Source organism: Zingiber officinale, chromosome 4A (genome assembly GCF_018446385.1).
Source record: "Zingiber officinale cultivar Zhangliang chromosome 4A, Zo_v1.1, whole genome shotgun sequence".
Lineage (NCBI taxonomy): Eukaryota > Viridiplantae > Streptophyta > Magnoliopsida > Zingiberales > Zingiberaceae > Zingiber > Zingiber officinale.
The window spans coordinates 28,045,034-28,058,335 of NC_055992.1; the positions used below are offsets into that span (position 1 = coordinate 28,045,034).

The 13,302-nt window shown below is 34.5% G+C and overlaps 1 protein-coding gene across 2 annotated transcripts; it reads right to left on the reverse strand.

The window, feature by feature from the left end:
* Window positions 1–4,501: 4,501 nt before the first annotated feature.
* On the reverse strand, window positions 4,502–7,881 carry LOC121969753 (glutamyl-tRNA reductase, chloroplastic-like). 2 transcript variants are annotated; one of them, XM_042519988.1, is made up of 4 exons: window positions 7,363–7,498; window positions 6,453–6,645; window positions 6,098–6,339; window positions 4,502–5,986 (listed from the first exon to the last, which is right to left on the reverse strand). In XM_042519988.1, the coding sequence occupies exons 3-4, from the start codon at window positions 6,332–6,334 to the stop codon at window positions 4,853–4,855; spliced, it is 1,371 nt and encodes a 456-aa protein (XP_042375922.1). In that variant the 5' UTR covers window positions 6,335–6,339; window positions 6,453–6,645; window positions 7,363–7,498; the 3' UTR covers window positions 4,502–4,852. The 2 variants fall into 2 exon arrangements, with proteins under 2 accessions (XP_042375922.1, XP_042375921.1); XM_042519987.1 differs by lacking the exon at window positions 6,453–6,645 and having other exon boundaries at window positions 7,363–7,881.
* Window positions 7,882–13,302: the final 5,421 nt, after the last annotated feature.

Below are 13,302 nucleotides of genomic sequence, written 5' to 3' on the forward strand. Positions count from 1 at the left end.
TAGCTGATTTTTCTGATAACATTTAATACTTTTGAAGAAGTTGAAATATGAATGGACTACACTATTAGACTCCTTGCAACCTTATAAATCCATAGGACATGAACTGGGCTCAATCGGACATGTCTAGGTCAATCATTGAGTTTTGGTCAAAACTCATTGATTGACTTAAAGATCTTAGATTGTAACCATTTTAGATCCTATGATTTTTGAGATTGTAAGGAATCGAGCAGTATCACCCATTGCATATTTTGGTTTCTGCAAAGGTGTTAAAATTTTATCAAAAAATGACTAAAGTATAAATCTATTCATATCAAGCCCACGTTGGGCCTGATATTTTTTTCATATTAGATCCACGTTGATCTTTATATGAAAAAATATCAGACCCAACGTAAATTTAATATGAATGAATTTAAACATTTAAACCTTCCAGACAAGCTCCTGTTATACATTTTCCAGCAATACAACAAATGACAGCCCACCATCACAAGTAACCTATAAAAATTTATCATTTGTAATCATAAAGTCCAAAAAAGAAAGAGACAATCTTATATGGATCTTAAATCGGATAACATTGTTGAAAGGTAAAAATTTAATAAAAAACATACAATTAAGTACATGATAAAGTGCATAAAGTTACTGAATTATAACAACTCTTCCAGATAGCATATAATCAATAAGGATTTCAACTGATGAGTTTAGATATGATATATTTGAAGTGAATCTCCATAATAATATGATATTGTCCACATATCTCCAGAATAACATGATATTGTCTACATCTAGTAATCTTGACATACTCCGAGTTCCCCGTGAACATTCGATCACCCTGACCTACTTCCAGCCTCTCCGCGAGCATTCAGTCATCCTGACCTGCTCCAGACCTCCTCACAATCATCCGATTACCCTGATATACTCCGGGTCCACCCTCAACTTCATTTAAGGACGCCTGACATGACATCTGGTCTGAATCATGACTCTGATACTATTTGTTGAGACCGAAGGATGTTTACATATCTATACAATGACATGATATTGTCCACTTTGGGCCTAGGTCCTCATGACTTTACTCTTGGGATCTCTCCAAAAGGCCTTATACCAATGGAGATATCATCCATCCTTTTAACCCGATGATCTTTATCAAATCTTTCTAAGATGGGACTTTAATTGAACCTCAACAATTTCTTTTTAAGATTTAGGAGTTACTTTGTTACTTTTGTATAATCAGAAAGGAAATGTATTTGTTTAAGAAATCAAATTCTTAAACATTATCTTAGTGTCTCTCTTGGCATTACTATAATTATAAGGCCAAGGTTGACAGTGATTGTAGCGACACCATATAAACATGTTTTTATGTAGGAACTAAATTATCTTACACAATTACTAAGAAGTCAATATAATTTCCTTTCTAACACGCTACTTTTTCTCACTTCAAATATACCATATCTAAACTCATCAATTGAAATCCTTGTTGATTATATGCTATCTGGAAGAGTTGTTATAATTCAGTAACTGTCTGCGCTTTATCATGTACTTAATTGTCTGTTTTCTATCAAATTTTTACCTTTTAACAATGCTATCTATTTAAGATCCATATAAGTTTGTCGCTTTTTCTTTTGGACTTTATGATTGCAAATGACAAGTTTTTACAGGTTACTTGTAATGGTGGTGCCATTTGTTGCATTGTTGGAAAAAGTAGAATAGGAGCTTATTTAGAAGGTTTAAATGTTTAAATTTATTCATATCAAGTCCACATTGGGTCTGATATTTTTTCATATCAGGTTCATATTGGGTTGTTTTAGTTGATTTTTCCTATAATATTTTAACACTTTCGGACAAGTCAAAATATGCAATAGATGGCATTGTTGGACTCTTTGCAGCCTTAGAAATCCACATAACTTGAAATGACTCTAATCTAAGGTCTTTAGGTCCATCAGTGGATTTTGACCGAAACCTACTGATGGACCTAGGGACCTCAGATTGCACTCATTTCAGTTTCTGTGGATTTATGAGATTGCAAGGAGTTCAAATATGTTATCCATTATTTATTTCGACTTCTTGAAGGTGTTAAAATATATTAAGAATGGGATAAAATATCCATGTTGAGCCTAATATAGAGATTTTTGTCGATTCTTTGTTATTATATTTTAATACCTCTGAGAAGTCAAAATAAATAATAGATAACATATTTGAACTCGTTGCAACCTCATAAATCTATAGGAATTAAAATGGGAGCAATCTCATGTCTCTAGGTCCATTAGTGGATTTCAATCAAAATCCACTGTTGGACCTATAGACCTTAAATTGGACTCATTTCAAGATCTGTGGATTTCTGAGGCTACAAGGAGTCCAACGGTACCGTCTATTATATATTTTGGTTTGTCCGGAGGTGTTTAAATGCTATAGGAAAAATCAACTAAAACAACCCAACGTGACCCTGATATGAACTGTGGGCCTAATATAGTTTTATATTAAGCCCACGTTGATCCTGATATGGTTCCATATCAAACCCACATTGAGCCTGATATGGTTCCATATCAGACCCACATTGGGCTTGATTTATCTCATGGTGGCGATTGTCTTTTAATCATTCTTGTTTTCTTTTAAGTTTGGTTAAGATTGGTATACCATATTTTGTCAACTTTAGTGGAAATGATGTAACAAAGGTTTAATGGGGAGCCAGGTAAATATTCGTACCAAGAAAAGATGCAATGTCTGCTCCAATTGCTAGGTAGAAAAATTTCAGTGCTACCTATATGCAATTAGATCCATGGCTATCAAATATTCTTTTTCCAACAAACTTCATTCTTTAACTGTGAAGTATTTTCGAGGAACCAATAGTAAAATAGAATACTAAAAAGGTGATCATAATGCACATACCTTAGAGACCTGATGAAGCACATCATGTTCGTTTGAAGCTCCTTCAAAGGATTGGATCAAATTTCGTAAGAGCACCATCATAAGTGATAGATAAACTCCATTCCCTGCGGCACCAAGCGAACCCAACAATATCAAGACGTAATTTGTGGTGTCTGCAAAGGAGGATAATTTATAGAAGGGCACAGTGAGTGTACTCTGATCTTGTTTCTTGTCCTTCTGACTCTCTCGCTTGTTTTGTTACTCCCTATTAAATCTTTATTACATCATATCCACTAAAGTTAACAAAATATAGTATAACAATCTCAACCAAATTCAAAAGAAAATAAGAACTATCTAAAAGACAACCTCCACCATGAAATAAATCAAGTCCAATGTGGGCTTGATATGGAGCGTGGGCCTGATATGCACCATATCAGGTTTATGGTTCATATCAGGCCCATGTTGGGCTATTTTAGTTGATTCGCTTGACAATTATTTTAACATATCTGGAGTAGTCAAAATATATAATGAACGGTATCGTTAGACTTCTTGCAATCTCATAAATTTACAAAACCTAAAATGAGTCCAATCTGGGGTCTCTAGATCAATCAGTGGATTTTGACCAAAATCCACTTATGAACCTAGTGACCTCAGATTGGACTCATTTTAGGTCTTGTGGATTTCTGAGGCTGCAAGGAGTCCAACGATGTCATCCATTGCATATTTCGACTTCTCCGAATGTGTTAAAATATTATCAAAAGAAATACGTTCAAACCTAATCCCATGGGTCTGATATGATTTCATATCAGACTCACGTTGGACTTGATATGAAATCCTATCAGACCCATATTATGCTCGTATGCATACATGTATCCTAAAGAGAGAGGAAAGAGAAGAGAGGAGAGGAAAGAAAAGAGAGGATGCGTGCATTATAGAGAGGAAAGAGAAGAGAGGATGCATGCATTATAGAGAGGAAAGATAAAAGAAATTACATGTATGAAAACAAATGAAAGAGAAGAGATAAATGGTTGAGGGGTAGCATGAGAAGAATAAAAAATTGAATATACTTTTGATAAATATTAAAGTATAATGTATGTTATGATCAATTCATAAATCTAAATATATCTTTTAGTAAATTGCTGAAACCATTTCCCTCTCATTGGACGAGAGTCAAATTGAGTTAAATGCTTCAATTTTACCAAGATAAAGTATTCAGTTTTTTACATTTTCTGTTTTTCTCCATGTTATTTTTTTATTTATTTTTTGAAAAATTCAATTCCATAAACTTAAATTTCCCATCATTGTTCCTTCCTCAAGGGAAATAATTTTCTCTAAGGAAACAAAAAGTGAAAGATAGTCATTATTCTTCTTTGCTCCCTTACACTTTTCATCCTTTGAAAGAAACATGGTACATCTGACCCGGGGTTAGTCGACAAACTTGAAACTTCCATCCCCAACCGATCAATTTTGTCTCCCCTGGCTTAGTGTATGAACTATTAGTCATTTGAGCAAACAAAGCTATAATATGGCAGAGATTCTAGGTTATATGCGCCTATCGACGTTCGTAGATGTTCCTCAATTTAGAATTAAAAATGATTCAAAATTATCACTACATGATACTCTATCGATAACTATCTAGTCGATCAGTTTCTGAACAGTATAAAAAAAACTCCATCATTCATAAGAAATATTTTGCTAATTTACAATGCAGAAAATAGTAAGCTATTGCAGAAATTGCCCGTTACAATGTCAATGCTGGCCTCGTTTACAAAACTGAGCCTTAACCCATGTACAATGTCTCTAGGAAAATAAGTTGTATAGGGTGCCACTCCCACATTAAGGGAATCCAAGATTTAGACCGAGGAAACTCTCTTATAGATACGAATGCCGGATGAGTAGGACTTAGAGAATGTGCAAAAAGAATTTCTGGATAACGAACAGATTATATCAAACACCACTGATTAATTTAGTTGTCTCCAAAAGGTTATAAATCATCTTAACTTTGTGTTTTCTCCACTTTGTTCTTGATCTTCTGCTCTATGATTGCTTTCTCTGTGTCTAGATTGAACATTCTGTTAAGCGCATGCATATTTTCAAGGGTCTCATCCAGAGTTCGGCTGTCATTGCCATCACATCGCAAGTGCTGCAGGGGACCATGAAGCAGCTTGTTTACAATACCTAAGCTAAGATCCTCAATGGCTCTTTTCATTTTCTTTGTCAAAGCATCACCACCAATCTTTTGTAAACATCTCTCAAACTCTGAAGCACGAATTCTATCTGCATACGACCTTAGTTTCTTGATGGTTGGGACAGTCTCCAAAGAGTCCCTCCATGCTTCAAAGCGTTTTAATTCTTGAGAGATTATTGACTGGGCTTCCATTGCTTTCCTCAATCGACCTTCTTTGTTGGCTTCTACAACCTCCTTAAGGTCATCAACATTATAGAGTTGAACATGTTCAAGATTTGCAACACAAGATCCTACATTTCTAGGAACAGCAATGTCCACAAAGAGTCTCCTGCCACCGACTACCTCATCCACAGGAGGAAGAGCTTCAACATGTTCTTTCAAGAAAAGTGGTGTTGCAGATGCAGTACTCGTGAAGATAACATCTGCTTCAGCAGCGGCAGTGAACAGTTCAGAGAAAGATCTGTAAATGATTTCAACATCTTTGATTTCCTCATGGATAGCATTTACTCTCTCCTCTGATCTATTCACAACCACAATACGTTTGATCCCTTTTGCAGCTAGATGTTTGATTACAAGTTTCCCCATCTTACCAGCCCCAATCACCAACATTTTTGAAGATGTTGAATTTGACTTTGGAAGCTTCATAAGAGCCAATTCAACAGCAGCTGAACTCACAGAAACTGCTCCAGATGAAATGTTGGTTTCACTGCGAACACGTTTCCCAGCTGTGATTGCATCTTTAAACATCCTGTCAATATTCTTTCCCAATACTCCGCTGCCTTGCCCAACTCTTACAACTTGTTTAACTTGAGCAAGAATCTGTCCTTCTCCCAATACAAGAGAGTCAAGCCCTGCTGCTACTTCAAATAGATGCCTTGTTGCATCAGTATCACGTAGCATAAAAAGATGCCGTCGAAGTTCTGCCACTGGAATCCCACTTGTCTGCACACATTGTAAAAGAAAATTAATATTGATTAATGTGAAAAAGTTGGATGGAATGACAATGTAGACAAATGTGAATCCTAATTAAAAATAACAAATTCAAATGGCTACCTTTGCCATCCAATCAATAACTTCTCTGATTCCACGGTTCCAGGATAAGGCAACCACATATACTTCCATTCGGTTGCAGGTACTGAGGACTGCAGCTTCTTCTATATGATTCAAACTGCATAATTCTCCAATAGCACGAGACCATTGGGCCTCTGGAACAGCAAGTTTTTCACGCATCTCAACAGGCGCTGTATGAACACTAAGGCCTATAACAGCTATGCTGCTCCTTTCCTTCATGTAACCTGCAAATTGAGAATCAAAAGTTAAAGAATAATGTGGAATAAACCACTTGATCAGTGTTTTCAACTGTTCAAGTTGTAAAATAGCATCATTTGGAATTATCAGCAATCCGTACAAAGGAAATCCCCATCACAGAATGAGTAGATGGTGTTGCAACTCGAAGATAATATCTGTACTGGCTGGGATAATTTGGATGCTTGATTACTACAATGATGTCAGTCATCGGAAAGAAACACATAGCTATTTGACAAGAGTTGTAATCCAAGGGCACAAGTGTTTTGAAACTTCTGATGATGCACCATCAATAGCTACATTAAAACAATTCTGTTTCAGCTACAAGCGACTAATCTGGCAAGGCTAACCTACTTAAACCTTATTAAAATATTGAGTTGTACACTTATGACAAATAGTGGTGCTTCCATTTCTGGAAAGTAGGGAAGGCCAAAATTAAGAAAGGAAAACAAAGAAATGAAAATGAACAACTATGAGAATCCTTTATTTTAACATCAAAGTAGATCAATACCAACTGCAAATAGGAATCACAAAAATTCTGCAACCTAGCGCAATCAAAACTCGCTCATTCAAAACATTACAATCTGAAATATCAAAATATTCAATAAACTAGGAATTCCTAAATAGGAATCACAAAAATTCTGCAGCCTATTGCAATCAAAACTCGTTCATTCAAAACATTACAATCTGAAGTTTCAAAATATTCAATAAACTAGGAACTCCAGGATACATTACCCTTTTTTCGGGAAAAAAAGGTATTTATTGATCTCACAAATCCAAACAGACTAGACTACATCCCAAAAATTGATAACTCATATCGTTTTAGCACATCCGACAACATAACGTTCAACCGCGACAAAATGGGAAAAGAACTTTTTTCGTGCCAAAAGTAGTAAGGAAAATGCTATCTTCGACAGATATCTCTTCAGCCGAAGAATTAATCCACAGATTTCTAACAGGAAGAAATATAATAGAAACGACAAAACAAAGGGAGCTGCTAAAATGGGGCTTACGATCGGCGGAGATCTTGAACTGCTCGAGCGCCGACGCGCTGGCTGCTGCGGATGGCTTCTCCTCAAGATCCACCGGCGCTTCGGAACGGGGGCTCATCCGAAGAGCCACCTCCCGCCTAGGGACTCTCGGGCCGACGCGATAAAAGCCACAAGAACTCCTTGGAGCAGAGAATAACCTCGTGGAAGAGCTGCTACGGAGAAAAGGCCCAACCTTGCCCTTCCCCGCAAGGGTTGTCGCAACGCCACTGGAAGCCGCCATCCAAAACAAATCTCAGCAAAAGTAGGAACTAAACCCTAATCGTGAATCAGAAATCAGAAGCTCCAACGGATTTGCAGAGCGAGAAAGAAAATTTGAACCAGAGAATGAGATCGGAATAGAGAAAGAGATAGAAGGGGGAATCGTCTTGCTTTCTCTTCAGCTCTTGCTCTCTTTAGGGTAATGTGCATGTGGATTCGGTCGTCGTAGGCAGCGCAACGAAGAGCACGAAGAAGGAGCAAAACAGAAACCAATAAATAATAATAATAATAATAATAATAATGGGCAAGTGACGCAAAGAGGATTGATCTAGCTTAATTTTATATATTGGTGGATGTTTCGTCACGTACCCGAGTTCTGATTGGTTAGCTTTTCTACGCGTTCTATCCACACTCCATTTTCTTTTTTCTCAAATAAAAAAGGAAAATATATTTTTGAAAATAAATGATAGGACGAAGATATTGGTGCCGTTCGTTACGAAATTAGGCATACGCCGTAATCAAACGTGGAACTTGTATTTGGTTGAATCGAGTTGGTTTGACTAGGAAGGCCAGTAGGAATACGCTGTCCGCCTTGACCAGTAGGTGCAATTGGACGGTCAAATGTGGCTTCTCGCTGACATAAACTTTTCGATTATGTTGCATTTTGATTGCTTTTTTCTCTCTTTAAAAATCTCCTTTAATTTTAGCAAATATATTTTTTTTTATCAGAAGTAAACATAAATTTATCTCATGCAAAAGCTTTGAAAAGATCTTCCTATAAGATCGGTCTAGGGTGGAGGAATCCCTAGATAGAAGATCGGTCTGATTTTAGTTTTTTATTGTTTTATATTTATATTTCATTAGATATTATAAGATCGAAAAGAATTTAGATATTTTCAAATGATATGATATTGTCCATTTTGAGTCTAAGTCCTCATGATTTTATTTTTGGACTCTACCCAAAAGACTTCATGCCAATAAAAATATCTTTTTCTTATAAATTCATGATCTTTTCCATGTGTTTTCAATGTGGAACTATGTTTACAGCCTTGCAACTTCAACATATATAGGATAGGATATCCAAATAACTGACAACCTGTCGAATATTTGATACATAATAATCGCCGGATATAAAACTAGATGTAGGTCTTGGTATTATATTATCTGATCTAATAGAATCAAATATTATTTTTATTTTAATAATCTAATCAACTTATTAGATCAAATATTATTTTTATTTTAATAATCTATTCAACTTGATCCGTGATCACCCATAGTAAGATTTCAGATTCATGACAGAGGCTAAGGCGGTATTTTCTACCGAGAATAACAATTTTCATGGGAAAGTTACAGCTTTTAGAAACTTTTCATACCAAATTTCAAAACCTATTTTGAAAATGTTTTACTATCAGAGTTAAAGGATGATGAACCGGAAAAATAGACATTTTTCTTGGTTTTAATTTAAACTTTGAATGAATTCAGTTTTCCAAAAATATTAGGGTGCGTTTGGTTTGCACCATTTTCATTTTCATTTTTTGGAAAACGCGTGTTTTCTAGAAAACAGAAAACGACTTTTTGTCATTTTCTGTTTTTCTAGAAAACGATAGTCAATTTTTTAAAAAACGCGCGCGGAAAACGCAAACCAAACACCGTTTTTCAGAAAACGCACGTTTTCCAGAAAATGAAAATGAAAAACGCGCGTACCAAACGCCCCCTTAGTTATTAAGGAAAATATATAGTTGTTGATAAAATAATTCAAAATTGATAATTGAGTTAGTGGGTTGATGAGGTGACAATTAGTGATAGTATTATCACTTAATGGTTAGAAAAACATATATGTTTAATGTATTTACATTAGTTGAGTTAGTGAGGTAGAATTATAGAGTTAGTGGTTTGTTATGAGTTATATAGCAGCTTAAAAAGAGGTTACGAGTTTTATGAATGATGAATTAAAATTAAAAAATTATTAATTGTATTCCACTTGTTCATTCTTGTCCTCTTATCCTCCTCCCTTTTTATCCAATAGTGGTATCAAAGTGTTAGATTTGACATATCCTAGTTTGCTTACAATGACAATCAACGGAGTTTCTCAACCCCTCATCCCCATTTTCAAAGGAGAGTATTATGAATTTTGAAGTATCAAAATGAAGACTCTATTTAGATTTCAAAATCTTTGGAATTTAGTAAAAACGGTTATGACGATGAGAATGTTGATGACAGTCGATTAAGGAAGAACGAAAAAAAGATTCAAAAGTATTGTTCATCCTTCAACAAGTAGTACATGATTTGATTTTCTTAAAAATTGTAACCGTCTCATTTTCGAAAGATACATGAAAAATATTACAAAAAATAATTTCCAAAGCTCGTATATCCAAACTCTCAAAAGTGAGTTTGAGGCTTTGTTTATGAAGAGAAATAAAAATTTATAAGATTTTTAATCTAGAGTAATTTTGATTGTCATTCAAATGAGATATTATTGAGAAAAAATCACCGATGCAATTATTATTTTAAAATTTTTTGCAAAGTTTGAATCCTAAATATGATTACATAGTGACTGTGACTAAGGAGACTAAAGATCTCTTTGTTTTCTTTTTTGATGAACTAATGGGTTTTTTGCAAGCTCATGAGGTAAGACATAATAGATCCGCTGAGAAGAATGAAGAAAAGACATTTCAAGCTTCACAAGTGAAGGGGAGATAAAAAAAAAAAGACTTTGCTAACAGAGGTTGTGGAAGAGAAGTTTTTTGTGATAGAGGATGAGACAGAGGAAGAAGCCATTTTAATAGACAAGAGAGGTAATTCAACGGAGATAAAAAATGGAATAAAAATTTGATTCAGTGTTAGTGTTATGGTTGCAAAATACTTAGGCATATAAAGGAAATTGCAAAAATGACTCACAAGAAAATTATGTGAAAGAAGAAAATGAGGAAAGTAAGTTATTTATGGTTTTTTTTCTCATCCTAACGAAGTTCAAAATGATATTTGTTTTTGGATAGTAAATGTTCGAATCACATGACTACAATAAGTCATTATTTAAAGAACTTGATGAGTCACAAAAGATGTTAGTAAGATTTCGAGATAATAAGTAGATATAAGTCGAAAGCAAAGGTACTATTGCCATAGAGACTTGTGATGGTAATGTAAAATTATTTTATAATGTTTATTTTGTTCCTAGTTTGGAATATAGTTTATTAAGTGTTGGGCAATTGATGATGGATGCCTATGCAATTTTATTTGATAACGGAGCTTGTGTTATTATTGACAAAGATTCTAGATAGTCTATTATTAGTGTACAAATGACAAAAACTAAGATGTTTCAACTAAAAATCTCTAATGTAGGAAACCAAGCTTTTATTGCTAGTAAAGATAATGAATCCAAGATGTGACACTTGAGATATGGGCATCTCAACATCAAAAGGATGCAACTTTTAAGTCAAAATGGTATGATTTTTAGATTATCTCAAATTAATTCTTAATTTATGTGAAGGATGTGATGGAAAACAAAAAAGAAAGTCTTTTCCAAGTGGCCATTCATGGAGAGCTTTAGAATATCTTGAGTTAATTCATGCTGATTTATGTGGGTCTATGAGAACTACATAGTTTGGCGACAGTAAATATTTTTTTATATTTATTGACGATTTTAGTTAAATGAGTTGGATTTATTTTCTAGCAAACAAGTCAGAGACTTTTGAAAATTTAGAAAAATTTAAGGCGCTTATGGAAAATAAGAAGGGTATCTTAATAAAGACTCTTCGTACATATTGAGGAAGTGAGTTTTTATCTAAAAAATTTAATAAACTTTATGAAGAACATGGTATTCACAAGGAATTGACAATGTCTTATACACTAGAATAAAATGGTGTTGCTGAAAAAAAAAAATCAAATGATTGTAAAAATGGTTAGAAGTTTGCTAAATATTAGAGGACTTATAAATCTTTTATGGGCTGAAGTAGTAGCCACATTAATCTACTTGCTTAATATTTCTCTAATAAGGGACATCTTGAATTAAACACCATATGAGGCATGACAAGGTAGAAAATCATTGGTAAATCACTTAAAAATTTTTGGTTAAAAATTATCAATCTATTACATATGCTTGGATTAATTCTCAATTGCCCCCAAGGCGTAGTGCAAACGGTGGGTGCATGACTTCTCTGGCGTAATGGCTAGGGGACGATTCTCAAGAACTAACGACCTGAGATTTACCCCACCATGGTGGTAAAAGGTGAATACGTTCACCCCCAGCTCCCCCGCCAACCCGTCCTAAGGTCAACACGGAGGAGGTAAATCACTGACGGCTACTAGCCTTTGGAATAATGACTAGCACATAAGGGAGATATTTACCTCGATTTTGTCGAGATTCGAACTCCATACCTCATGGTGGCAACACCTCATGCACTAGCCACTAGACCCATCCGAGGGGACGAGATTTATCCCACCATGCCCCTATGGCCTATGTACCTGCATGTACCTCCCTCTATATTCGTGGAACCAACACTAGGGAGGTCACTAAGGTAGCGGATCTACCTTTTTTGATTAATTCTCAATTTCTTCATAAACTTGAGAAGAAATATGAAAAATGCATCTTTGTTGGATATTGCAATAAATTAAAAACATATCAGTTGTATAATCCTCTTTATGGAAAATTAATTATAAGGAGAGATGCAGATTTTGATGAAGACTCAAAGTTAGAATTGGAATTAACTAGGTGAAGATACTCAAGTTCCTATCCTAGTGGAGAACAAAACTCCAACAACTGAAGGTGTTGAATCATCTCTTTTAGGATCATCAACTTTCTTACCATAAAATTTAAGAAGTAGCAGTTTATCCTCTTTACAAGAATCTTCTGATAAAACACCTCCATCAAAAGTTAAATCTTTGAGAGAAATTTATGAGTCAAGTTAATTTACTATTTTTGCTATAGATCCAACAACCTTTAAAGAAGCAGTAACAAAGGAGGAATGGAGAAATGCAATGAAAGAAGAGTTAATTGTAATTAATAAAAATGAAACATGGAAAATGATGGATCCACTTGAAGGTAAGAGTGTGATTAATCTCAAGTGGGTGTTTAAAATAAAATACCATGTTGATGGAACCATTTAGAAACATAAGGGTTAGTTTGTTGTAAAAGGGTATTCACAACAATAAAATATTGATTTTGAAGAAACTTTTTCTCTGGATGCTAGATTTGAAACCATGAGAATTATCATAGCATTAGCTGTATAATTCCATTGGCCTACTTATCAATTTGATGTTAAATCTACATTTCTGAATGGTGGCTTACAAGAAGTTTATGTAGCTTAGCTAGAAGGTTTTATAATTGAAGGTAAAAAGACGAAGGTGTACAAATTGAGAAAGATACTTTATGGGTTAAACTAAGCCCCAAAGCATGGTATAGCAAGATTGATAACTATTTTTGATGAAATGGTTTCACGAGAAGCTTAAACGAACCCACTCTTTATGTGAAAAAATAAGGTAGAGATGATTATCTTATTATGTGCCTTTATGTCTATGATATAATATATATGAGTTATTCTGATTGTTTACTGGCCAATTTTAAATTTAATATGATGAAGAAATTTGAGATGTTAGATATGAGAATATTATATTATTTTCTTAGTGTTGAAGTGAAGCAAGGACTTGATGGGATTTTTATCTCACAAAGAAAATATGCGACAAATCTTCTTAAAAGGTTTAATTTAC